Source organism: Mauremys reevesii, linkage group 7 (genome assembly GCF_016161935.1).
Source record: "Mauremys reevesii isolate NIE-2019 linkage group 7, ASM1616193v1, whole genome shotgun sequence".
Taxonomy (NCBI): Eukaryota; Metazoa; Chordata; order Testudines; family Geoemydidae; genus Mauremys; species Mauremys reevesii.
In genome coordinates this window covers 121919479-121946443 of record NC_052629.1, presented here as the reverse complement: position 1 = coordinate 121946443, position 26965 = coordinate 121919479, and the positions used below count along the sequence as shown (strand labels likewise).

General features: G+C 41.7%; 1 protein-coding gene and 1 long non-coding RNA gene across 6 annotated transcripts in view; one reads left to right on the top strand and one right to left on the bottom strand.

The window, feature by feature from the left end:
* Window positions 1-26965, bottom strand: part of LOC120409041 — a 58904-nt gene that overhangs the window by 389 nt on the left and 31550 nt on the right. For 2 of the 3 annotated variants that reach the window (XR_005601069.1, XR_005601073.1), the window contains exon 7: window positions 12480-12593. This is a non-coding gene — a long non-coding RNA (uncharacterized LOC120409041). Of the gene's footprint in view, window positions 1-411; window positions 562-1330; window positions 1426-12479; window positions 12594-26965 lie in introns of those variants that run through there. The other variant, XR_005601072.1, reaches the window with a different exon arrangement.
* The window catches only part of PTPRG (protein tyrosine phosphatase receptor type G), a 575819-nt gene that overhangs the window by 542792 nt on the left and 6062 nt on the right, over window positions 1-26965 (top strand). For all 3 annotated transcript variants that reach the window (XM_039546377.1, XM_039546378.1, XM_039546376.1), the window contains 13 exons: window positions 8178-8274; window positions 9595-9677; window positions 9914-10048; window positions 10309-10443; window positions 10876-11048; window positions 12009-12144; window positions 12488-12634; window positions 16895-16988; window positions 17954-18030; window positions 18498-18626; window positions 20984-21130; window positions 22931-23073; window positions 26364-26499. In XM_039546377.1, coding sequence (XP_039402311.1) covers window positions 8178-8274; window positions 9595-9677; window positions 9914-10048; window positions 10309-10443; window positions 10876-11048; window positions 12009-12144; window positions 12488-12634; window positions 16895-16988; window positions 17954-18030; window positions 18498-18626; window positions 20984-21130; window positions 22931-23073; window positions 26364-26499 — 1632 coding nt within the window. The remainder of the gene's footprint in view (window positions 1-8177; window positions 8275-9594; window positions 9678-9913; window positions 10049-10308; window positions 10444-10875; window positions 11049-12008; window positions 12145-12487; window positions 12635-16894; window positions 16989-17953; window positions 18031-18497; window positions 18627-20983; window positions 21131-22930; window positions 23074-26363; window positions 26500-26965) is intronic.

The following is a 26965-nucleotide window of genomic DNA, read 5'->3' as shown; positions in this document are numbered from 1 at the left end:
TCGTGGTGGGGGGAGGCCTGAGAGAGCATTCCTCCACCTCTGCACAGTCAGACTCTCTGGGGTGTTGCTGGATTTGACCCTGAGAGCTCCTGTACATACAAGGCGATAGCGCTCTGCCTCCTCCTACAGTGAAGCTCTTTCTCCCACAAGGGATTCTCTCTTTCTATCCTCAGTTGGGCTTATTACTAGAGTAAGACAGTGAGTTTTGTTAGCATAGCTGTGTCCTTTGGCTCTAAGAAAGGAATATTAGATCAGGAAATCTCCAAAGAGCCAGCTATGAATTTTTATAGCATAATACACTATTTGGATTTCATAGATCAGATAATTTTATTTGCCACCTCCAGTTCTTTAGTGGGTAGGTCAGCCCTGCTGCTGGAAAGATTAGATTGGGTAAATGTAAACTTCTCAGACCTGTCTGCTGCCTGTAGACGCATGAGGGTGGTGATTCACTGCCAATTTGGAGTCTGAGCAGGCTAGCTGAACTGAAGGCAGGCTGTCTACCTCCCTCGTCACATAAATTGAAAATATCTTTATGCTCTAGTGACACCTTCTCGGAAAGCTCTGAAATATAAGAAAACAGCATAAATCCATATCTTTTGAGATGTGGCACAGATCTGCTAACTTTGTCCTTGCAGCTGTTGCAGTTTGGGTGTCACTGAATATTTATTATAAGGTGATCCGTAATGTTTCTGTTTCTGAAGAGCTCCGTTGAAGACTGAGAAATCACTGTGTTTCCAAACTTTTCCTGATGTCAATGGGAGTTAGACACCTAACTGTGTTTGGGGATCTGGGCCTAAGGCCTAGTCTACACTAGAAGAGGTTTGCCAGTATAACTATGCTAGAATAATTGTATTGGCACACCCTCCTATCGTAGACACAGCCTCCACTGGCCGAAGACAGGTTTTTGCCAGTAGACTTGCATCAACGCTAGGGCTTTTGCCAGTATAAAAATGTCATTAAAGAAGAAAACTCAAACTCCTAACTGATATTTCTATACCAGCAAAAGTTTTAAGTGTAGACCTGACCAAAAGCTGCTACAGTCAGAGATTAACATTTTAATATCCCAGTCTGTGCATTTCCATATCGTATTGATCTTCTGAGGGATAGACTGGAAAGGCCAAAGATGCGTGTACTGTGTTGCTGTCTGATGGAGGAGCATCCATATTCCATCAGACTCTTCCTGAAATCCAATATTCTCATTACCTAGTTGAATGTTTAACCCCAGGAAACAGTTTTTGTAAATTCACAAACAAAATTCAAGGGAAACGGTACAGCAGGGTAGCCCAAATCCTGGACTTCCTGTTACTAATTGTGTATGTTATGGTAGCACCTGAAGGCCTTGATCCAGATGAGGGCCCCGTTGTGTTCGGTGCTGTACAAACAAGCGGGTTGACCTGCTCCCTTCTCCTAAGAGCTCACGTGCCACTGAAAGAGAAGATGCAACAAGCAAGTGTAACAAAACAGTGGAAGGGAAAAGGGAATGTGACGATGGTTGTTTCACTGCTTATTATCGCTTCTATGTTACCGTGTGTAGTTTGTTTTGTCCCTGCTTCTGTATAGACTATCCCCAACCACCCCTCTGTCTAATGTTATTGAAGGATTTATACCTGTGCTAGATTCTTAGAAGATTCTGTGCTATACCTATTGCTAGGTCCTTGCAAGCTACTGGGTGAGTATCTGTACGTCCTCTTAGCCTTTGCCATGATAAGGCAGGACCCGCTGCAAGAATTACAAAAAGTTGGTTCTATGATTTTGGGGCCATGATAAAAATGATCTTAGTGATGAATGAACTAGTTGCTTTCATCCTCAACATACCAAAATAATTTTCAAACATAACTAGTGATCTTTTTTTAGATACGCATGTAAATGAAGCTCCTTTAATCTACTCATGTAGCCTCTCAATCATTGTTCATATGCCTACAAATCTCCTGATGTTAGGAAGGCAACTGACATAAAATAATCAGAGACATGTAATGCCCACAAAATTTGAGTCAAAAGACTGGGTTCACAATCACCCATTCCAGTGGAACTTTTCATTCGTTCACATTACCAGATATGCAGCAATTTGATTTTACGCTTAAATTTTGTGAAAATTCTTTGAAGTTTATAAAACTAATCTGTAACTTGTTTCAGAAAGGCAATGAAAATGAGTCATTAAATCTTGGTATATTAATTGCCAATTAGTATTTGCATGGACCATATAATTAAAGCTAAATTAGCCATTATAGCACTGAATATAACATTTCTTACAGTAACTAAAGGTTGGTTGAACCCAAGTATTTTGGGTTCTTGAGTTGTCAGTAAGTTGAAAAGGACAAAACAAGAGCATTATCCATTGATCTTCAAACATTAGTGTGTTCTGAGAAGTTAAACATAAAAGACACCACTACACTAACTAGCCTGAATTAAATTCAATGAAAAGAGACCAAGAAGAATTTAAAAAAAAAAATGCTCCAGACCCCATTACCCACAATAGTCCAACAAGAATCCTTCAGTTAAAACCTGAGGTTCTTATTCCTTACAGTTAAGCTGATAATGGAGTTTACCTGAGTAAAAACTCAGAGTAAGGATGTCAGGATTTATTTGGCCCCAAATTAATGGTGTTTTGCATAGAGCAGCAGAATAATGTATGCATTAGCACCTGCAGAATGGAATATACAGAAGAGATGGTGACATTGTGGGAGGATAAGTAACTAGAGTTCTACTGTATCTACCTACATAGTCTCCTGTCTTGTTGACTGCAACCTTTTGCCCCTGGCCTCTGTGATACCCACAACACCCCATGATAAATGTAGCCACTATGATCATCTGTGTTGCCTACCATTCTGAGAATGTCACACTCCTCTTTGATTCTCCACTGGATTTTCCACAACATTTTAGGTTTCTTATTCTCTCCTTCAAGGCCGTTCATTGCCGTGCTCCACCCTACATTTCTGATGCTCTCTCTTACCATGGTTCCCCTTCCACCGGCTCTGTCAGCCTTGATCTTCCCATCTCATCTGTGCATTTCTCAGACAACTGGTTTTGTACTTTTTTCCACACTGCCTCCTCTGCAGGGAACACCCTCCCTTAGTCATAAGGCAACTATCCTCCTTAAAACACTTCCTCAAGATCCATCTCTCCCATGAATCCTGTAGGAAGTTAGCCATCTAAGCAGGACGTTTACAGAGAAATGATCATTATATTTTTAGAAAGAGTTGATTGTTTTATTCCTTTGCCACATGTTTCCTGATCTTCAGCCACAAATGCCCACTCTGATACCATATTTATCAGTTTCTCTTTGCTGTCAGCCAAAAGGACCAAACCATCAGTATACATTAGTTTTCTCTGTCTCCCTGCAGGCTTGTTTCTCCTACTAATTAACTCTATAACTAGGGTGAAGAGAAGTGGACTCACCACCTCTGGGCTCAAAATGGTAGCTGCCCCATTCATTTTCTTTTTCCTCCAGGCCAAAAAACTCAAAACTCTCTGAAATTCCATGTATTGTTATCAACTTAGCTCTTGGCCCTCGATGCAGCTCCTCTATCATCTCCACTTCTTAAAGTCCTCCTCCCATCTACCCATCTCAATATTCCAAACACCAGCTCCTGCAGAACCACCTCATATGCTTTCTCAAGATCAATAAAAGCTACATAGCAGTAATATTCTCCATTTATCATTCTTTCACACTTCTGTCTCATTGCAAATTTATACTACGCTTTCATTTCCTAAGGCCATGTCACTCCTCTCCTTTATTTTCCTCCACCTTGCACTGCAACCATGCCTCCAAAACTCTCTCGAGGACTTTGAGAAGCTGACTTAACAGCTGATGCCCCAATAAGTGTTTGGATCATTTGCATTATCCTTACCCTTCCAAAGAGGCACAATCAATCCCATTCTCCTGTCATCTGGTATCCTTGCATGCTCCCATCAAACCCATAGTCATCTATGAAGCCACTTTGCTCCAGTATGTCCAACTTTCTTGATCATATCAAGAGTTATCTCATCTTGACCAGTCTTCATCTTCTTCGGTGCTGCTTCTACCTCCTCTACAGAGATCGATATATTTTGAGGTTTCTCCATAATTGTTGGTGGTGCTAGCATTTGAAACTCCCTCTTCTCATTCAACAGTCCCTTTGACAATATTTTTCCATACTTCAACCACTTCTTTAAGGTTAGTAACCACATAGTTCCCATCCTTCACACACAGATTTCTTCAGATCTTGTATTTCATTGTTCCTCTCTCTTAACAACCCCAAAACCAATTTTCTGCTATCATCTTCCTCCAGCTTTCTGTATAATTCCTCCTAAGCATCCATTCTTGCCTTGGCAACTGCCTTCTTAGCCTCTTTTTTTTTGCCTGTTTGTATGCATTTTTTATTCTCATTATCATGACCTGCTGCCTCAAACTCTTTGAATAATTCTTTATTCTTTTTAACTTCTCTTGTACATGTGACTTCCACCACCATCTTGTTCTCTGGAAGTGCCTCATCTCTGCCTCATGTTACCTCCACTGCCTTAATGAAACATTATTTCAAGTTCCTCCATTCTTTCTCCACTTACTTCACTGTTGTTGGCAAAGCATGAAAGCCTTCCTTTACTTAACTCTTCCTTTCTCTTCCTCTCCCTCTTATAAAACCACCAATGCAATTTCTTCCTCAATTTCATCTTCTTTCCTGTTATCTCAAATTGCCGTCAGATTTTAGCTATTAATACCTTACCTTGTTATGGCACATATTCACTCAGTATAACCTTTATATCTTTCACCTTTTTCATCTGTTTCGCTTCTTATCAAAATATTTTCGACTTGGGTTTTTGCTTTTTCTGCTGTAGAATGTCACCATGGGGGATTCTTTTATTTTCAAACCATGTATTCACCACTGAAAATCTGTAGAACAAACACCACCCAACCCATTTCTCTCCTTCTACATTTCTTTTACCAAAGCCAAATTTACCCCCCACTCCTTTCATGGGGCTCCCTTCAGCAACATAGCAAGTTCCTATCACCCCCAACCACTAACAAGATGATACTGTCACTCATAACCACAAACTCTGCCAGCTCATTGCTAATGCTCTTCTCCTCGTCCTTCGGTCTACCTCGTTGCATAGCGTATGCTGACATCACACATAACCCTATTCTCTCTCATCAGCCATAGTGCTGTCAATCGGTCTCCTCTTCTTTCTACCCTCATGACACCCTGAGCAATCTCTGGGCTCACAACGGTAGCGACCCCATTCATTTTCTTTTTCCTCCTGGCCAAAAAATGTTAAATCCACCTTTCAAGATTTTATTTTTGCATCCACACTACCTAATTTCCTGCAGACATAGCATATGGATTTTTCTTCTAGTCATTGCCATCTCTCCTGACCTACCTGTAAGTGAACCTACGTTCCATGGTGCAACTTCCAGGTCTTTGCTAATGTGTTGCTGTTGCCTGGAAGAGGGCACATCAGCTATCCCCAATATGGTAGCATGTTTTAAATGACTTCAGCATGAAGAATCCATAATACATGAAGAACCTAGGACCCAAGTAGCCCACTGGCACTATCCCACTTTGCTGACCCAGTGGCAGTTTTCATTCGGAGTTTACCTTCTAAATCATCTGCCATCCAAAGCTTCCAAGCCCGATCGACCCAAATCTGATAGCAATTTCCTCCTCTCGGGGCAAAAAGCTGCCCTACCCTCACCACTTGTATGCCAAGTTAGCCACTGGCACTTTTTAGAGTTGATCACTTACAGCTCTGGGCACTGAGTGGTATATTTGCCACTCGGTGAGTGTTACCACCCTCTACCATATGGAGATTATGATTGGAATTTCCCCTTTTCGGAGCTGAGGCTATAGTGGCATTACTCCAACTCCTCGAGTATTTTTAAGGGCAACATAAAAAAGGTTAATTAAAGTGATTAACCTTATAAATCATTCCCTTCTGGAAAAATCCTATACAAGTTAATAGAAAGTGATACATTTACTATGCAGTATTTAAATCATCATGGAGAATTCCTTAGCAAGGAGATAATTCTCTATTAAATTCGACAGCTCTTTAGCGTTCTCTCTGTAGAGCCCTATTGGAGTCTTCTGTATTAAATTCTGCAGGAGTTTTCTGTAAATGTTTGGACACTAATAACCATTTTTAAAAGGTTTGTAATGAACATAAGGAAATTGTTTTTTAAATGATGAGTGCCCTACAACTATATAGGAATGAAAGATCTGAATTCTAAAATGCAACAAAAATGATCATCAGTTTTCCAATTGTGGTTTAGACTGAACTGATGTTTCCTATTGTATAACCAGAGCACCAGAAGTGAGCATACTCCTCCCCTCTTCTGCACACTGGCGCTGCAAGGCAGAATTAGAAAAAGTGTACACATTAATATGAAAAATATTTTTCCATGATAGAAATGAAAGTCTGTCCATTTAGACCAGCTGAGGATTCAGCAGGATTTCTTTGTCTTTGCTGAGCTCATCCCCTTGACTGTAGTATGTTCCTCCCTATGGAAGAGCGAGACAGGCAACTGTTCGCTGGGGAGTGCCTTGTGAATATAAAGCCACAAAAATGTACTTGGTTTTAGTATATTTTGCACTTATAAAATGTAAATGCTGTGGAAAATATCAAAATTACTATGCAACCCCTTTGTGAAATGTCTGCACAATGCTGAACTCTGTTACATCTGCTGTTTGTATAGCATTTCTCTTGATAATTTTCTCTGTCACTTAGCTCCTGATCTTTGTAGCAGCTGTGCACTGCTAATGACTTCCTTTATTAGGCAAGTTCTATACCGTTGTTTTTTAAGCCTCTAGTACAAAATAATTTGGCACCCCATAACCTTGGGGAGAACTGGATTTTGGAAAGGGATTTCTTGGGCCCACAAAAATCTTTATAAACAGTTTCTTCCACAACTATTTAAACAAACATGCACTGAACTATTTTCAAAAATTGTGTAAAGAAATGGAATAATAATGTTAATGTGCTGAGCTCTTAACTTTGTCATTGGGATCTTTTTTCTGGATTTAAAAGTCTTACACGTGCTTAATCACAACCTCAAAATGTTAACAAAGAATATCTTGAACATGATATTGCCTATGAGTTAATTGATTTAAGTATCACACCAGATTAGCACAGGGACATGTCAGACTGGCAAAGTCTGCAAGACATTCTCTGAAACCTTGTAACTCTTTAGATGAATCTGGCAGAAGGCAAATCTCTGCTATGCTAATGCTGTGAGGAGAAGACGCCCACTCCGCTGTTTTAACAGACCCACATTGTACGGTTTAATTGCGTGTGCTAGAATTATGCTGAGAACTGAAAGTCAGTAGGAGTCAGGCACCTAAACTACTTAGACATTTTTGTAAACCTCTCTGCATCTTGAAGCACATAAATCCCTTTGTACCTGTTACCCTGGTTCTATTATATAAATTAGATGAATTGCCTAAATATATGTACCTAAACATGGATAACATTACATTTTTCTTTCAAACATTTTTTTTACTCTTCAGTCATTGCCGTCAGTTGTATTTAATGTACTTTTCATAACCATCGGATCAATTTTTAAAAAATTGTATTGAAGTCATTCCTGTGCAAAAAGCTAACAAATGACCACTACGTCACTTGCATTCCTTTAAAGCCATATTTTGAAGGCAACAGAAATAGGTACACAGTAGGTCTTGTCAAAAATTTTCTAATGAAATTATATTTTGGACTACATCTCCCATGATGCACCATGACCAGTGACTCCTATGACACACTCCTTCTTCTCATCAAGAGAGTAGAAACTGGGAGTTGTAGACTGTCTAGAAAGCTCAGCTTACAGAGGAGGAAAGCACATAAACTATGATTTCTACCAGTGTTGCCATTTTGAATTGAAATATTTTTTGAAAACTAAATTTGTCAACATTTTCTCTGGGAGAGAGAAAACCCTAATCTGACCAGCTCTAGTGCATAGGCCTTTCATTGATCTTTGCAGAAGGAGTGAATTCCACCCATTCTAGAGACCTGATTCTGTAATCAGAGACCAGGACTCAGTTAACATCCCTGATTAACCAGAATGTATCTTACTGGACTACATTGAAAGATTACAGCAAAGAAATCAAACCATTAAAATGTTGATGTTTCAACATGTTTGCAAAGAGCTGTTGTAAAATGAGACAAACCATGTTTTTGTATTTATGTATTTTCCATCTGAATAATTCTGTCACTAGGAAGTGCAGCGGTGTACAGCCGACATGAACATCACAGCAGAACATTCCAATCACCCAGATAACAAGCACAAGAACAGATACATCAACATTTTAGCATGTGAGTAAGCAATTACGGTAAATATGGTACATAAATTTGTACAAGGACGTCTGTTCTAAGAGGGTCAGTGCATGAGTGGAAAACCCAGGTTGTTTCAAATTAATTTTATCGGAGAAGGACAGCAATTAACAATTACAATTCTAGTCTTGTTGAAGTCTATATGAGTTTTGCCATTGACTTCAATGGGGCCACGGTTTCACCCAGGCTTTTTACTGGGAAAACATTGACAATTTGGTGTTAGATATCGCAAGTTTAGCTTACAAAAGTAGCACTCCTGCATAAGACAATGCAACTGAATAATTAAGATCAAATTACTGCCAGAACTCTATATGCTAATCTGAAAAGCGACTTACGGGAGATGTGTGGTGGATCAAAGTGTTTTATTGATGATCCTTGGGATTCATTTTATCTTCCCAAATATGCTAAAGCTGAGATCGGTATGTCTGTCACATTTCAAACTGCTCCACAAGAGAGAGCGGCTTGGACAAACAATGGCCTTCTTAGCACATTGCAGGTCTCTCTCATCGTCCTTCGGAGAATTGCAAAGTTGAAGTCCGTTTCAGGACTGCAAATTATTCCGGGTCTGAGCTGGGAGGTGGAATAACTTTCTCTGTTGTCATCTCTCATGTAGAACTGATGGGAGATTGGCAGTCAACACATATTGTATAGCAATACTGAATTCTTGCTCCTGTAAAGGTCACAATGCAAAGCTTTGCCCTCAAGAACACCAAATGCAAATGGGACAAATCCAACATGATTTTAATTGTATAAAAAATACAACCCTCTGACTTACATCCACCCAGTGGTTAGGGTGCTAGCTTGGGTCTTGGAAGACACTGGCACAATTCCCTGCTTCCTATGTGACCTTGGGCATGTCAGTCTCTCGGTGCCTCAGTTCCCCATCTGTAAAAGGAGGATATAGCGCAGCTCCAATGTTGTGAGAATTGCATGTAAAACACCAACGAAAAGGGGAGTGGAGAGACCTTTCAGGCACTCAGATACTACGGTAAGGGAACGGTCCTTCGATAGGTCCCCCTACTCCGAGCACACCTACTCCTCCCATTTCATACTTTTTAAAGGGACGCTGTCACATACTAAAAAATAAAACCACCCCTCATTTGTGTACAGCCCGAGGCTGTGATCCTGCAGTCAGATCCACGAGAGCCGACCCTTCCCTTTCAATCACCATAAAGCCAGTTTACACAGGTTATGTGCAGGCAAAGTGGATATCACCCATAAATTGCTAGGAAATGGGATGGTTTACCTGCATTATTTTTAATGTACTGTCCCTTAGTGCTTCTCTGCTGTTTTTTCTCATAGATGATCACAGTAGGGTGAAACTAAGGCCTTCGCCAGGAAAAGATTCTAAGCACAGTGACTACATTAATGCTAATTATGTTGATGTAAGTTGTTTGAATATTTTTTCTCCTCTCTCATTGTAAATACGTTCATAAAGGGGGAAATCTATCCAGTTGCTCCTTATGAAGCGTTTGTGTTTTCTGACTTCCCCTGGACTCCTGCTACAAACTCCTCAAATATTCAGAACAGGAAAGACACCTCTCTTTGTTATCTGTAAATTATTAATATGTCTGACCTGCTGCTGCTTTCATCTTACTTTGCATTTTGGTTTTCTTTGAAGGGTTACAACAAAGCAAAAGCCTATATTGCCACCCAGGGACCTTTAAAGTCTACATTTGAAGATTTCTGGAGAATGATTTGGGAACAAAATACTGGAATCATTATCATGATTACAAACCTCGTGGAAAAAGGAAGAGTAAGGGACCATGTAGCTTGATAATGGCTACCCTTTTCTATTTAATATAGTGAATTAAATCCTGCCTTCCGATTCATGAATGGGCAGAATTTGACCCATTAGCTTTAAATACACAAATAGCGTATTGCTATATCGTGTGTAAATCCCATAGCGGAGATATAAATTACTAGGTATGATTTTTTACCCTTTCTAATAAACTCTAAATATGGTTTTAATAAAGCCAAAATGACCCCAACCCATCTAATTCTCCCTTCATTTAGAGAAAATGTGATCAGTACTGGCCGACAGAGAATAGCGAGGAATACGGCAACATTATAGTCACATTGAAGAGCACAAAGGTACATGCCTGCTACACCGTCCGCCGTTTCACAGTCAGGAACACAAAAATGAAAAAGGTGAGTGAGCCCCCTCTGGTCATGTTAATTTCCTGTCCCGCTTGTTAAGTGCAAGCATCATACCAGCAAAGCCCAGGGGTCTTGCTTGCTACGTCTATAACTTTCAGTAGCTGGCTGGTAGGAACTAACTAAGTGAAGCCTGGGTTACTGGATATCTGGCGAAAGCATTTACCCTGCACCCACAGTGCGGAGCTGTGCAGAGTTTCTTTTCCCTTGGGGAGTTCTCATGGCCATTATTTCCCCACTCTCCTGTGCGTTTCTCCTCGGGACTCTGTCTGCATCAAGCGGGAAGCAGAGCTGGGGGAGCAGGGGCACTTCTCCAGTTGAGCTTCAGCTGACGCCCACTTGTTTGAACATGTCAATAGAGTTTGAAGTAGTTCCAGGCCTCCCCTTTCGAATATTTATTCCTTGTTGGGTGCGTTTTACGTACAGGGTCAGAAGGGAAACCCCAAAGGGCGACAGAACGAGAGAACGGTTATTCAGTATCACTATACACAGTGGCCTGACATGGGAGTGCCAGAATATGCTCTGCCTGTGCTAACCTTTGTGAGGAGATCGTCAGCAGCCAGGACCCCGGAAATGGGACCCGTGCTTGTACACTGCAGGTATGGCACCTCTGGTTAACTAGGGCGTGGACAGCACACTTTGGATGCAACAGGTACTCTAGGGTGGGTTCTTATTAACATGCAAATACAACAGATTATTAACACACCAATTCAAAGCAGAATGAAACTCATCTCAGTGCAAAGCCTTTGAACCACTTAATCCCAGCAGATGTAAAGGATGCCTATGTCTTCTGCAAGGTGCCGACACAGGGGTGAATTTCAGATGCAAGCAAGGGTGCTGACAAAGGACATGTACAACTCCACTTACTTGCTATTTGCACTAGACATTTCTAAGGTTTGTTTACACAATTCCAGCCATCCAACCAGGGAGTAACAATACCGTGTCTCTCTAGACTGACCAGTCGTGCTCTGTGAATAAAGATTAATGAATAATCAAAGACCTAGTTAAGGAATTAGTTTGCAAACCACCCATGGTCTGAAAGATGTTAGCACTGATTGTACGGCAAACAGTTATTGGGAAATAGTCTGGTCGCAGATAACCTTCATAGAGAAGTCAATTATGTGGCTACATTATTCACTATGAATAGAACACCCAGTGCTAGCAATGGGGGAGCTCTCACAGATGTTAAGGTCAGAATAACTATTGTATGACCATAATGATCATCTAATTTGACTTCCTCCATAGAGTTTCACCCACAATCACTGGTGTTAGCTGTTGCACTCAGCAGGGGGCATCTCTACAGATGTCCTCAGAAGGAAGCTAGAGAGGGAAAAGGAAACAAACATTTGGAAAAATATCTAAAATAAGCACACGTTTTCATGTGATTGAAATCCTAGAATGCATGTAACATGTTACGTAAGGACTTTAATGATCAGGAGGGTCAAGGTGTTCTAATACTGTAAAGTTTGGGGACAGAAATGTAGGAACTCTGTTTTGCCATTGCTAACATTTAATTGAATACAGCGGAATTATCAGAGTTTCTTTCCTGTCCATTGCAGTGCTGGTGTGGGCAGAACTGGTACCTACATTGTGATAGACAGCATGCTGCAGCAGATACAAGACAAAAGCACAGTTAATGTCCTGGGTTTCCTGAAACACATCAGGACACAGCGCAACTACCTTGTTCAGACAGAGGTAAAGATTGGAGTGATACTGAATTGAAAGCAGTGCTCGTTTTTATGATGTGATCAAAAAGGAAATCGTTTTTTCAGTTACTTTTCTCTAAATGCAGAATACAGGCATTTCGGTGACTTGTAGTGTCTTTTTTCAAGACCAGAAACTTTTGATTCCTCTCTTGACTTCCTAAGTATTGTTTAGATTATACTCATGAATGTATACTCCAGTCTGAGCAGTATTTGCAGATTGTTTTAAAAAGGAAATGTACCCCTTTCCTTCAGTGTGCTGTCCGCCTTCATTAATAACTCTGCTTGGTGTAATTTTCTCCTAACCCTTAAACTGCTTGCTCTTGACTTTCCAGGAGCAGTACATTTTTATTCATGATGCCTTGCTGGAAGCCATCCTTGGGAAGGAGACTGAAGTATCTGCAAACCAGCTGCATAGTTATGTTAACAGCATTCTTATACCTGGAATAGGAGGAAAGACACAACTAGAGAAACAATTCAAGGTAAAGGTTTATCAGGCATCAGGTGTGATTTCACACCCACAGTTCCCTATCTTTTGTCACATGGAGAGTCTTTGCTATCATATCTAATAGGCAGAACTAAAGGAACCTGAACCAAAACTCTGGGTCCAAGCATCCCTGAATTTTGGAGACGTTTCAGATTGAACAACCTTAGTTACAATGATGTAAATCAGGACTAATGCTATTGAAATCAATGGAGTTTAGGGTGACCAGATGTCCCGATTTTATAGGGACAGTCCTGATATGCGGGGCTTTTTCTAATATAGGTGTCTATTACCCCCCATCCCAGTCCCGATTTTTCACACTTGCTAACTGGTCACCCTAATGGAGTTATACTAGTGTAAAATTGGTGTAAAGAGAGAATTGGGCACTCATTTGAACTATGCTGCTGACCCCTCATTCTATAAGGAGCTTGAACCAAAATACTGAATCCAAACACTCCTTAGATTTGATTAGTTTTAGATCTAGATCAGGAGCCAAACTTGGTGTCTCAGACCCATCTCTAGTTAAAACAAATGGAGATGGTTGTTGGTAGCACAATTAAAATCCTCAGTATTGTATGTACAGGGTAAATTAGTTTTCTTGAGACTCTAGGAAAAAACAGCTGTTGCAGCTGTTGCTTTTCCAGTAATACATTACAGATAATTTCATCATTAAAAAAAAGTTTGCCATTTTCTCACATTTAAGAATTAAAAGCCTCCAGCCATTTAAGATTTTCTGATTACATTTTAAACACATTTAAAACTACTTTGTGTTACTGTGTCTCATTAGGTGAATCTGTGCAGACCCTGTTTTCACAGTTAAACTCCCTCAGACAAGTACCAGCTAAAGACATGAAACCATTAAACAAATTAAACCAGGTGCCAAGTGATTCAAAAAATGAATAGGCCATTTTCTGAATTCACTGGTGAGACTCTCTGGGTTTCTGTAGCATCCATGACATTTTAGATGCCGAAGGGTATGTCTACAGTGCAGTAAAACACCCACGCCTGGCCCAGGTCAGCTGACTCGGGGTCATGGGGCTTGGGTTTCGGGGCTATAAATGGTATTGTGAATGTTCGGGCTTGGGCTGGAGCCCGGATTCTGGGACCCTCCCTGCTTGCAGTGTCTCAGAGCCTGGACTCCAGCCTGAGTCCAAATGTCTCCACTGCAATTTATAGCCCCGCAAGCCTGAGTCAGCTGACCTGGGTGTAGACGTACCCTAAGTGTCTTAGCCACCTAATTCCCATTTTCAAAAGTGACTTAGATGCTTAGAAGCCTATGTCCCAATGAGTCTCCTAAGGGCCAGATGTATAAAGGGACTTAAGCACCTAAAAAGGCACATAGGCACCTACTAACATTTACCAAAATACTTCAGTACCTAACTTGCTTAGGAGCTTTTGAAAATGGGACTTTAGGCTCCTAAAGGTCTGTCTGCACTAGGGCAGCATGTAGCGCATAGGCACTGCATGCCCAGCTAGCACAGGTATAAGCAGCAGGATAGACGGTGAGGAGTGGCTTAGGCAAGTAGCATGCCCTACACGCCTGAGCCCTGGCACATACACCCTGCACGGCTCTCGACACGCTCAAGCAGTGCTTCTCACATCTGCACTGCTATTTTTAGCAGTGTAATGTCTCCCTGCTAGAGCTTTTCCTCGCCGTAGTGAAAGGCTCCGGTAGCAGGAAAAGGCTCTGGTGGAAGGAGCAGCTCCCTGCTGCCAAAGCCTTTCCTCACTGCCTCTCCCCGCGGGAGCCTTTCACTGCTGCATGTAGCTATAGAGTGCAGTGACAAGGGTGGACGCGGCTGCCTTTCTGTGCGGCTAATACCTGTACTCTGCACACCACCAGAAGTGTACGTCACTTCTGTACATTTGAAAATGTTGCCCTGGGTGAATGTTGGCAGCTATTTGATGTTACTTGGAGGTTTGGAATATCAGTAGAGAAGGATGAATTGGCAAATGGGGGACACAGCCCTTGGTTCTGGAGTGAGAGTTTTGAGCGAAGGGAGAAACCTTTGTCTGATAGGGGTTTTTTTCTTTTTTTTAAATGGTGGCTGTTTCATGTTGTTCAGAGGTTTGTACTAGTCCTGATGGGGATGGGATTAGCCACTGGGCCAACAGGGTCCGTGCTCAGGGTCCCCAGCCAATTGGGGACCCCTGGAAAATTGGGCACCGCCCCGACCCGCTCAGCCTGCCCGGCACTCCTGCTGGGGAGTGGGGTCACGGCACGGGGGCTTGACCTGCTACCCCCGCACCCCAACCCTGCTCCCCAGCAAGAGCGTGAGGGGGCCTGCAGGCAAAAGGGGTGAAGCGGGCCCCCCACTTGCTCTAGCCCAGGGCCCCACAAAAGCGTAATCTGCCTCTGCCTCCACATACATGTAGAGAGCCAAATCGATAGTTAGGCAGACTATATCAGTGCCGCCCCATTTAATGTAATGCCCATTATATATCTGAGAGAGGGATGTCTTTGATGAGATTGTTAAGCTGCTACTCTCTTGTTGATATTTTAATGAATAGAGCTGGACAAAAACTTTTCAACCAGAATCTTTTCCAGCTAAAAACTGAGTTTTGTTGAAAATAAAATCACATGAAAATGTTGTCAGCTAAATTTTGATACTGTTTTAGTGAGAAATTTCAAAACAAAACTTTTCATTTCAGTTTTTGAGAATTTGAAATTTTAATGTTCCCCTTCCTTTTTTGACACGCAGAGCAATAAAAATTAATAATGTACAGGTTTTATTCCACTTTTTCCCCACTCTGCAACATTTCAAATCTTTGCCGTCTCTGGGAAAAATTACACAAGAGTAAAAAGAAAAATGTAACTCTGGTGCTCTGAAACTGTTCCAAAGTTGAGGAACTTTTGAAAAGTTAGACTGGGAAAAGAAAAAAAATAGAGGTAAAAATTGAAAGAAAAGACAAAACATTACCCCTCCGCATCATTCATTCTATTGCATTAATTGGCAAAATAAAAAAAAAATAGAGAAAAAGGAGAAAATAAAAAATTTTAATGAAAAAAATTTAAAAACCAAATCCAAAGTTTTGATTAAAAACTAAGTGAAATATTCATTTAATTTTTGTTTAGAAATTTCCCACAAAAAGTTTTAAATGAAAAATTTTCATTTGAAATTATTTTTGTGGTGGGAAATACAAGGTTTAGGACCAGCTCCAATATTGACGACATAGTTTTGCTTCCAACAGTATCGACCCATTGTAATGACTCTTGATATGATGACTGTGTAACATCAGAAGTGCTGCTCTCAGAGGAGGAGGATAATGACACAGAAGGAGTGCAGTGTATCTGCACAATTTTCTTCCCCTTTTGTCTTTCCTTTTACATAAGGTACATCAAACTTCAGATGCCTCTAGGGTATTCCATCCTGCAGAAGCAGATATGAGAAGCTTGATTCCACAGCAGAGCTCCAGCCCAGCGGAGAGTTGGCATTGACAAAATATCAGTCACCGTTCCCTGATTCTTCACCACCTGGTCCCAGCATAAATTAAAGCTGCTTTGACTTCTCCCTATGGAGAATTAGGCATAAAGGAGCCTTGACCTGCCACTCCCTCTGTTCTCCCCCTGACCACCCGCTTCACGTTCCCTACCTCCCCTTATACTGAGCAGTGGAGTTCTGGTCCAGAAAGCAGCAGAGCCAGCTTTGCACCAGCTTTGGACCAGCAGTGATTTTCCCCACACAGAAGGATACTCCAGGAGAAATCTCCTGCCACCTCAACTTAATTCTGTGCCACAAAAGCGGCACAAAGTGAACCTGGCAGACTGGAGAACGTGCCCCAAATGCCTGGTCTCAGCTGGAAGCATTTTGGGCTCACAATAGGCCACAGCAGTAAATAAACTTCCTTAGGCATGAGCTTGTTTCAATTTAAAAAGGGAGAGAGAGAGGCTTGCTTTTGTTGGGTTTTTTTTTCCCTGAGACCTGCTCCTGGGCTAAACATCCCTGCAGGGCTTCAGAATAAATTGTCAAAAGTAACTAAATCTAGAGTGTTCTGTGAAAATCAACTTGGAATGGAATTTCATTTTGATGTGTGCCAAAGCTGAGACCTGTGGAGACCTTAGTATCCAATAAGCATTCATATATTTTATGAAGAGGATGATTCTTATTGGCATTTTGAGTACTTTAAGCAAATCTGACCATACAGCTTGTTCTTCCAGTGAGGTATTTTTTCTAGGAGCTGCCAAGGAAAAACTTTCCTCTTCATTTTGAGGGCTATGAGAACTTCGTCAAACCAGTTCCTACTTATTTTCTTTCAGCTGGTTACACAGTGTAATGCAAAATATGTGGAATGCTTCAGTGCTCAGAAAGACTGCAACAAAGAGAAGAACAGAAACTCATCAGTTGTGCCATGTAAGCTCACCTCTTTGGTTTGATTACTGCTTAGCATAACTTTTTGTGTTGAATTCTGTTGCTTATGCATGAAGAGGCATAGCTGCCAGGAAGGAGAATGGTTGTGTTTTGTTCAGCCAAAGATGTCTTGTCTTTAGAAATTACTATGGTGAAACTGAGCAAAAGGACCTGGTGATGGTGTCAGCTTAATGCATTGTCCAAGCAAAATGTTAATCTGAAGAGTTTACGTTTTTGAATAATTATATGGCGGGGCATGGAGGGGTGAGGACTTTTTAGCTACGGAATCACAGTAATGCAGTCATGTTAGCATCTGTACTTGGATAATATCTCGCAATGCGATTGAAGTTGATTGTTTAGTAGTGTTGCTGCTATGAGTAAATTACCACATTTGAATGGCTCAGTTAGTAGCACATTATGCACACTCAAAAAAAATTGGGGGACTGGAAATATAAACTACGTCTCTTCCCTTTGGAGGAGATGAGATGTGTTGAGGGAGTTATATATGTTCTTGGGTGACTAATCAACGGGGATTGCCTCAGCTGTGGAGACAGCTGGCTGCTTGCCCCGAGGTCAGCAAAATGGTCATAAAGCAATGCTGGAAAAAGACTGAAGAATCAAAATAAATCAGATGGTTTTGTGTGCAGTTGGAGACAAATAGAACGCTATAGTCAAGAATGATCTGAAATCCCCTGCCATCACTGCATAGACTGTTATTTGATAATTCAGCCTGTTGTGAAAATCTTTGCTATAGTAAAATCTGATTCCTGAAATTACTTTGTCCTTGTAGGAATATTGTACAACATTTCATTTTCTATTCTGCTTTGGCTGGCAGTGCTTTATCACGGTTACAGTGCCGGCCTGCTGCTGGGAGTTGTGTTAGATCTGATTTGTTAAAGTCATCTCAGAAATTCATGCTTTCTGCACCATGCCATGACCAGACTGTGATCATGTTTTTCATCTTATAGCTGAACGTGCTAGGGTGGGTCTCGCGCCACTGCCTGGAATGAAGGGAACTGATTACATTAATGCCTCTTATATCATGGTGAGAAAATCCACACTTAATTATAGAGCAAAATCAACTGAAAGGTGTTAAATACCAGATTCCTACAATTGTCTTAATTTTGCATATAATGATTGAGTATAAAAGATGAAGTTTTAACACATTTCATAATGTAAAACTTTTAACTATCTTTAATAAAAGATCATTGTCTAAACTATTTAAATTATGCAAAGTATTTTTATGGAATGAATTTTTCTATTATATGCACTCAAATAAATATTGGCATTAAGAGTAAACGAAAACAGCAGGGACTCTGAGAAGTGGAAATGTACTCAGAGTGAAAATGGTTTGTGTAGAAATATTAACAATAGCACAAGAAAAAATTAGCCTTGTACTGGATGTTTTCAGCTGTAGTCAAAACAACATTATCTGTTCCTATAAATACAATGTCATGTTTAAAAGTACTCGGTGCAATAAGGGACTGTGTGGTTTTGTCTTTGCTTTATAAGGGTTACTACAGGAGCAATGAGTTCATCATAACCCAGCATCCTCTTCCACATACAACTAAAGACTTTTGGCGAATGATCTGGGATCACAATGCACAGATCATTGTCATGCTGCCAGACAACCAGAGCTTGGTAAGTTAAACACTTAACTATGTATATACTATACTTCAATTACCGAGCACAGCAGGGTGCCGGAATTGGGTCACTCATGCACACTGGTTATGTTTCCATTGAAAATGTAGCTAATTTTGAGCCATCTACTTAAATCTGAGTTCATACAGCAAGCTTGTTACAGTCAACCATGTCGCTGCTCTCTTTCAAATCGATTGTATCCTCCTATAGGTGAAAGGTAACCTCAACTAGTGTATCCTGCCAAGACTGAATTACTAATGAACTGAAGGAAACCATACAGTTTCCTCAGAGCAGAGCACAATGATAGTTTAAGACTCTGTGCTATGTGTTTGTGGCCCGTGTGACGGAAAGGATGGGGATAATGCAGTTATTCATTTGCCAGGGGCTAAGGTTAAGGACAGCAAGTGGTAACGGAGACAATAGTGTCGTTATTAGTTTGCTTGGTGGGGACCCAAGGTTAAGGAGATCAAAGAGAGGATAAATACATGATTTCTGATTGAAGGGGAAAGCAGTTGTGGTTGTATATGTGGATATAAATGGAAATAAAAGAGAGGGAGAATTCAAGTGGTGGAGGTGAGACAGGTGAAGTGTTAATGATAGCTTTCAGGTTAACTGGCTTATGCCTAAGAAGAATGAGCGCTGAAAAGGATTAAGGTCTGAACAGTTGATTTTTTTCATATGTGCCTGACTAAAGTGTGGCTGAGAATGGTAGGGAAACAATGGTCTTCGTTACTAGAAAAGAGTGGTTGTGAGGGCTGCCACGTTTATATTCTTCCTTAGTGCAGTGAGATTAAAGGGATCGGCGGGAATTCCCAGGGAAAGAGCTTTCAGATAAGCACTATCAAATCAAAAAGAATTGATGAAAAGAGAGCGTGTCAGGTGAAAATGAAGAGGGTGCTCCTGCCTTGAAAAGCACACGAAGCAATGCTGCTGAACGGTTCTGATTATGATATAACTGGGAGAGGTGACACTTGGCTAGAGATGAAAATACCTTGCAACTCATCTTGGAAGGCACATAGTGCCAGATTCTGCCTTCGTTGTGTGGAGGGTGGTGGGGGTTGCCCTGGAAACAGGCGCCGGAATTTGGCACAAACTTTGTGATATGGTTAATGTCAGTGTGGGTGAAGCTGAACATACAGTGCTGAGAGAGAGATGACAATGCAGACTGACTACTGTGTCTGAGTGAGTGTAGTCTGAGGAAGAAGGGTGAAATTACTATGGAACAATCAACAATATTAGGGACTACTTGAATATGAGTCTATAGACTGAGGGCAACCTTTTCAGAAGCACCTGAGTGATGGGAGCCTAAGTCCCGTTTTCAAAACAGACGTAAGCACTGGAGAGCCTGTATCATTGAAAGTCTTGCCCTGGGCCAGAGAGGGAGAAAATGGATTCATAGATGCAGAGGATAATGGTTCATGTTTTTTCAGAAGGAAAAACAATTTGCCTGATCTTGTCCTCAGAGACACAGGCAAGCAATGCCATGTAGTATGTCAAATTAACTTCTGTGCTTATGCCGGCGCGTACCATACGACCTTGAATCCAAGAACAGGCACAGGCCTTGGGTCTACTGTGCCTTCCATTCTTTGGGTCTGTGACTTAGAATGCACAATTATTTTTCAAAGAATATTTTCTTGATAGTATAATCTACAGCTGGTTATTCATTAAAAGTACTGAAACTCTTAATCCTTTTTTCCCCATCACTGCGCTCTTTTTATTTAGAATTTACTCTTGCTCCTTCAGTAGACGATTTTTGCCGTAGTCTAAAGTTTACAGAGAATTAAGCTGACCTGCTGTTTTCCTCAGGGTTAGGAATGTTTGGGTTTCTTTTTCTCAGTTCATAAAATTTCAACAACTAGATATGACAACCTCCAGTGTTCTGATCCAAAGCACAGTAAAGTCAGTCAGAATCTGTCCCCTGACAGTACTGGGTTTGGATGAGACCAAGATAGATAAGAATTAAAAACAATAACAATTTCTAAAGTTCACTCAGTGTTTCTAAACAGGTACCTGACCTGACTGCAAAAGAAAGGGAGTAATGTACTGGGTAGACAGCAGGTGGTGTAGTCTGGGAAAGATTGTGTCTACATAAAGGTTAAGTGTAAGTTAACTAAAATAACCATTTCCCTATGAAACCAATTAAAAAGCAGACTTGCACTATTTGGGAGGCACAGGAAGGATTACTTGAGGCTTGCTGACTACTCTAATAAATCTCTTTTAGACACAAACAGTTTTAAAGATCAGTTTCTGGTTATATCTATCTATCAAATCCGGTTTTGGATCCATTGGATTTTTCAGTCATACATAAAATAAGCTATTTGGAAGACTGCAGTGATCTGTTTATTTTATTCCCCCAGGCAGAAGATGAGTTTGTGTACTGGCCAAGTCGCGAGGAATCCATGAACTGTGAGGCCTTTACCGTGACCCTTATCAGCAAAGACAGACTGTGCCTCTCTAATGAAGAGCAAATTATCATCCATGACTTTATCCTTGAAGCTACCCAGGTAAAGTGAACCCCCACAATAGGTGCAGTTGGGGTCTCCCTTTCATCCAACGCATTAGTGCCTTCAGTTAAACTGTGCAATAAGACAGAGGTTGCAAATGATTTTCAAAAGGATTTACTTGTAAATGTATTGCCTGTGTATCCGATGCACTCACTCCCCAGACACTGAGATTCAGTTTCCTATTTCCCCTTTTATAAATTCAGATTTTATAAATGAATTGTTTTGAAGCGATGATGGTGGCTCTGCATTTGCTAAAGCACATTTATATTGAGCGACAATACCTACTCTTTGACTGCTATCACAATGGCAGATGTATTTAGCTGCAGGGAAGAAGATATTGTTACAAGCCCTTGGTAGCCTTTTTAGTCTGGATACCTTGGGTCGCTCTTCTCTTGTCTGACCAGCTGCCCTTGGAATATTAGAGATGCTGAAGAGGCCAGTGGGCTAAGGAAGACCTATGTGGATTGAATTGATATGGAAACTATTTAAACAATTAAATATTTCATTATATTCCAAATTATTTGGTATAGACCCAAACCTGCTCCCTGGAGCCTCAGAGATGCCAGAGCTGCACAGCTTGGCTGTGTTCTGCATTCACTCAGACCTCACTGAATCCTGTGTGGGCAACTACCCAGCCATTGCATGGTTGGAAAATGTCTTCCCCTCTCCACAGGGGGTGACTAGAGGGGGTACTGTGCATGCACATTGCCTGCCTCTGCATCACAGTGCAGGGGAGGGATTTGTGCAGCTAACTGGCAACGAGTGGAGTCTCACAGAGGCTACGCAGCCTGCAGGCTGTTGAGTGATGGCTCTGAGATGAACAGAGGATAGGGAGAGGAGCGCTGTCCAGCAGGCAGGAGGTTCCTCCCGTAGCAGTTAGGGAGAGGGGAGCATTGTGCTATCATGCAGGCAGGGGCAACGATCACACAGGCACTTGCTGTACCACGGGCAGAAAGAGATTTACTGAAGACTACCCAGAAATGCTACATGCCAAGACACTCTGGTCCTCTCGAAGAGCTGCAGGACCAAGAGCTCTGGGATCTAACTCAGTAGTTCTCAATCGGTGGTCCACACACACCCCTGGCGGTCTGCAGACTATGTCTAAAGGATTTGCGAAAGGTTGTCGTTACCATAGAACAGTGGCTTTGAACCTGTGGTCCACAGACCCCAAAGTGTCCACAGACTATGTAAATTTCCAAGGGGTCCGCACCTCCATTCAAAAATTTTTAGGGATCTGCAAAGGAAAAATAGTTGAGACCCTCTCTACAGAGAGGAGGACTCAACTTCCTCACCCACCACAGACCCCTTCAAAGAGAGAAAGGGTCAGATGAACTTGGAACAATTCTGGGGTCTGTTCCTGGCTATGTTTTCTGCTTGTGTAGGAGCAGCACCATGGTTGATGCAGTCCTCGGGGAGGGCGGGAAGCTTAGGGTCCATAGTCAGCTACTCGGAGAGAGAACTGGGAGAAAAGTGCTGTGCATCACCTCTTCTGCCCCCACTTGCGTGCCAGTCTGTCTGTCCCAGGATTGCTCAGCTTGCTGAACAGCTGAATGCACAGCGGTCTGGGGTGCATAGACAGTATACTTGCACATATGTGTGGATGATGCACACATCCATGTATAACATAGTTGCTCCTGACCTGCCGGGAGATGAGAATAGTATTTCCATTTCTGGCCCCTCTCGTTTCTTTCATTGACGGGCAGAATGGGAGGAGTGTCCTGCTATAAAGAAGCCTCAGCATCCCTAAGTGTATGAATGTGGAGTTAAAATGGCTAATGACATGATGGTTTTTCGTTTCAGGATGACTACGTTCTGGAAGTACGCCACTTTCAGTGTCCCAAATGGCCAAACCCAGATGCCCCCATAAGCAGTACCTTTGAACTTATCAATGTAATCAAGGAAGAGGCCTTAACAAGGGATGGCCCCACCATTGTTCATGATGAGTATGTCATCTGCCTTCTCTCATTTACATACGGGTTGTAAAAGAAATTGTACATTGGATAAGGGTGTAGATGGAGGAAAATGTCCTCACTTCTCTGGAGAAGATGGGTTCTCATGGCCTAAGCACCACAATCAAAGTACCTAGCCTCCCTGAATTGCAGCCAGTCATCATGCTTCAAAGGCAAATAAATTGAATTTAATGCAGTTTATTATGTTTGGGGCTTTCAAGCCAGACCCTCCCCCTGCCCCCAAATTCTAATGGCTTTAAAACCGGTGAGAGCCATAGTTTAGACCTGACTCCAGAGTTGTTTTTTTATTAAACCAGTTTCGAAACCACCCCAGGACTCCAGTGTAATAATGTAGGTCTAATGTGCCACCTATGACACAGGGCTTTACTTCAACCATATGTAAATAGGATTGAACAAGTTCAGCTCTGCTGGTTCTCAAGATGTGCAGCAAGGATAATTTGTGCCACAGAAGCTGAGGTTTGTTTATGGTGGGTTTATTTTGCCCAGTTCCTACAGCCATTCTGTGGAGCCATCTTGACCTCAGCTGGATGAGAAGGAAACACCCACCCCTGCAAGAGGTGTCGCTTCTTTCTAAGAAATAGTTCTGCAAAGCAACCACATGTTTGTGTGCCCAATAACATTTCAACAGCTGATTATAGATGATGCTAATTCTTACATCACACATTCATTTTTACTGATGCTTTGCATACATTCATGGCAGTTTCCAGCAAATGTACTGCTTGTAAAGCAGAGCCTAGTGCCTGACAGTCCCACAACAGCTCTTCTCAGAGGGAGAAACTCACCACCCTGCAGAGGACCAGCACAAGAATTATGCACCACTTAAGTGCCAAGGAAGCCCATGCAGGTTGAACTCTTTGAAGAACTGTTGTGAGAGCCATTAGATCAGCAATGATCTTCAGTCAATGCTGCAGCATGATACATTGGAGCTAATGGGGAAATCTTTGAGGCCTTACTTATTCTGCAAAAGCCTTACCAGACACTGGCATTTCAGTGGTCAGCCAGGCTAATGACTGAGATGTAAAATTGCATGTTAGTATTCTGCTGCCGCAAAGCAACCTTTCTGTTAACGTATTGCTACTACAACAGTTTCTCATGACAAACTCCTACAAAGAGTGACTTGGGCCTGGGCGAGTGGGTTTTCTCCCTTTCTTCCTCACTAATGCATAGTGTAAGCTCTGTTGCATTTTGGCAGCTTTTATTAATTTGAGGCTAGTTATAATATTAATGCTTTGGCTAGTCTGGAGTGCCGTTTTGCTGTTCGTGCGTTATTCAAGATTATGCTTTACAAAATTAGAACCATTATTGATTTGGGCATTTCATACTGGACAACCCTCTCCCTCCCTCCCTCCCAGAAAAAAACCCCAAACGAATTCTCAAAACTGTGATTCTAAAAGCGCTGAGTTACTTTTTCTGTAAATTGCTTTTTTGGTTTATTTGTCGTAGTCAGTGATTTTTATTTTTATGCCTAGCATATAATGTGTATTGCACCTTTGAGTTGGAGGCTGAGCAAATGTAGCTGAAAATGAAAATCTCCCTTTAGTATGTGCAACAGCCGCATCCAATAATCCACTAATAATTACAACTGTGGATTAATTCTAATTGTATGGATTTGCAAATACTAAATGCAAGTGGGATTTAGGAAGTACTTGGTAGACGACTTGATGAAGAAACATTTCTAAAAAGTTCTGGAACTCTACCTACAAACCACATATTAAACACTAACAATTTACACCCAAATCTTCAAACATGGCTGCCTATATTTAGGCACCAAATTAAGGATATTTTGTGGTCTGATTTTCCAAGATGTTGAGCACACAACAGCTCCCATTCAGGACGTTGAGAGCTATAGGTAATCAGCCTCTCTGAACGTCAGTCCATTAGTGCCTTAAACAGGCATGTAGGTGTCTCCCATTAGGCACCTGTGTTGTCCTACATCTCTCATACAGAGAACTCACAGGCATAAACTACAATTACTGCCTGACATTTTCAAAGCACAGTTAGTTAACAGGCAGAGGGGCCTCACTTTTTACTAAATTCGGTTTGCAGCTATCTTCAGAAATCACCGAGGCAGTGTTGTGTTTAGTCCTATTAAAATGAGGCAGAGATCCGGTGGAAATAATAGCATGTAATCCTGTTTTTAAAGACTATATCGCAACACAAACATAGCAGGGGAAGCAGAGTCAAGGTTGGCTTGAGTTCTTAACATTCTTTTAACAGTCTTTGCATTTCTTTGCCATGGGTTTGTTGCTGTGGGCATGGGTGTGGCTGGAGCTAGCTCCATACCAGCAATCCCTGGCACAAACAGGTTCTGCATTGCCCTCAGGTCACAAACCATTGCTAAAATTCTGATAGGGTGCCTCCAGTGAATCAGTATCAATAGCATTTCTTGAACACCTTTATATCTCAGCCACACCCAGACGTTTGCCTGCAAACGAGACCTAGCTCAGTTGAAGGGTGTTAACGAGATGTTTGTCATTGACTCATGGGCACTTAGTATCCAGTTTAGGCTTTGTCTACACTGGACTTTTGTTGGCAAAACTTTTGTCCTTCGGGGGTGTGAAAAAACCACCACCACCACCCCAACACCAGAAGTTTTGCCAACGAAAAGTGCCAGAGTGAACAGCACTTTGTTGGCAGGAGAGCTCTACTGCTGGCAAAGCTACCACTGCTCGTTGGGGGTGGAAGTTTTTTGTCGGCAGGAAGGCTCTCTCCTGCCGACAAACAGTGGCTACATTGCGTGTCTTTTAGCAGCACGGCTGAAGCGGCACAGCTGTGTGGCTAAAAGGTGAGTCATGCAGACAGCCTTAGACCCTCTTACATAATTGTCAGAGGGAACAGAAGAACTAAGCTTGCTTGGTGTAATGGCTTGTAATTTGCTTGAGTTCCCATAAACATATTGCAAAATACCCTCCGACATAATGGAAACGCTTCTACGCAAACAGTGTGTGAAATTTAACTCTGCTTTTGCACAGTCCAGGCAGGGTATTCTTAAACGGTTCACATTATTTGGTTGATAAGGTTCTTTATATTGGAATCCGCAGTTAGCTCAAGATAGCCAGTGTATGGTTGATGCTGCTTTTCTATTAAAATGGTTAAAAATGACTTGTTCGCCCATATAGAGTAGAACATTGAATATTTACAAAAAATAAAGAAAACAATGTATGTAACACTTGGATAAGCCTGAATCAAAGCTCTGTGGCAGTTTGCCAGGGTGCCCAGGTTCACCTCTGTATGTCTGACCATGGCAGTGTTGTGGTTTGCAGGTATGGAGCTGTGTCAGCCGGAACGCTGTGTGCCCTGACCACCCTTTCCCAACAGCTGGAGAATGAAAATGCTGTCGATGTTTTCCAGGTGGCAAAGATGATCAATCTTATGCGGCCTGGAGTATTTACAGACATTGTAAGTCTTTCAGTGGAGGATAAAATTGGTCCTTTATAAGGCTTGTGCTGACAAGTAAAACTTAAATTAAAACGCGCACGCAACATGGTGTCCATTACCAAGCCTTGGTGCCTCTACTGCCAAGCAATGGAAGTTGCTTAATGGGCCCGTTTGTGTTTTCATGTAGCTACGAGGCTCCCACACAGGCTCTCACTACATTAAACACATTCAGAAAATAATCCCAACCAGTGCTACTACTGCTTCAGCAGAACCAAAGAGAGGGAGCCCTAGTGAAATGATGGGCCTGATTCTGGGAATCACTACACTCCCTCTACACTGAAAACATGTCAAATTCCCCTGTGGGTATAGACACAGTCCCAGCATAGGGGATAGAGGTGAGACTGGGCCATAACGCACTGCACTCCAGCTGTCGTTGTCTGATGGCCCCTAACCATAGTCAATTGATATAGTTCAGAGTAACCCCCAG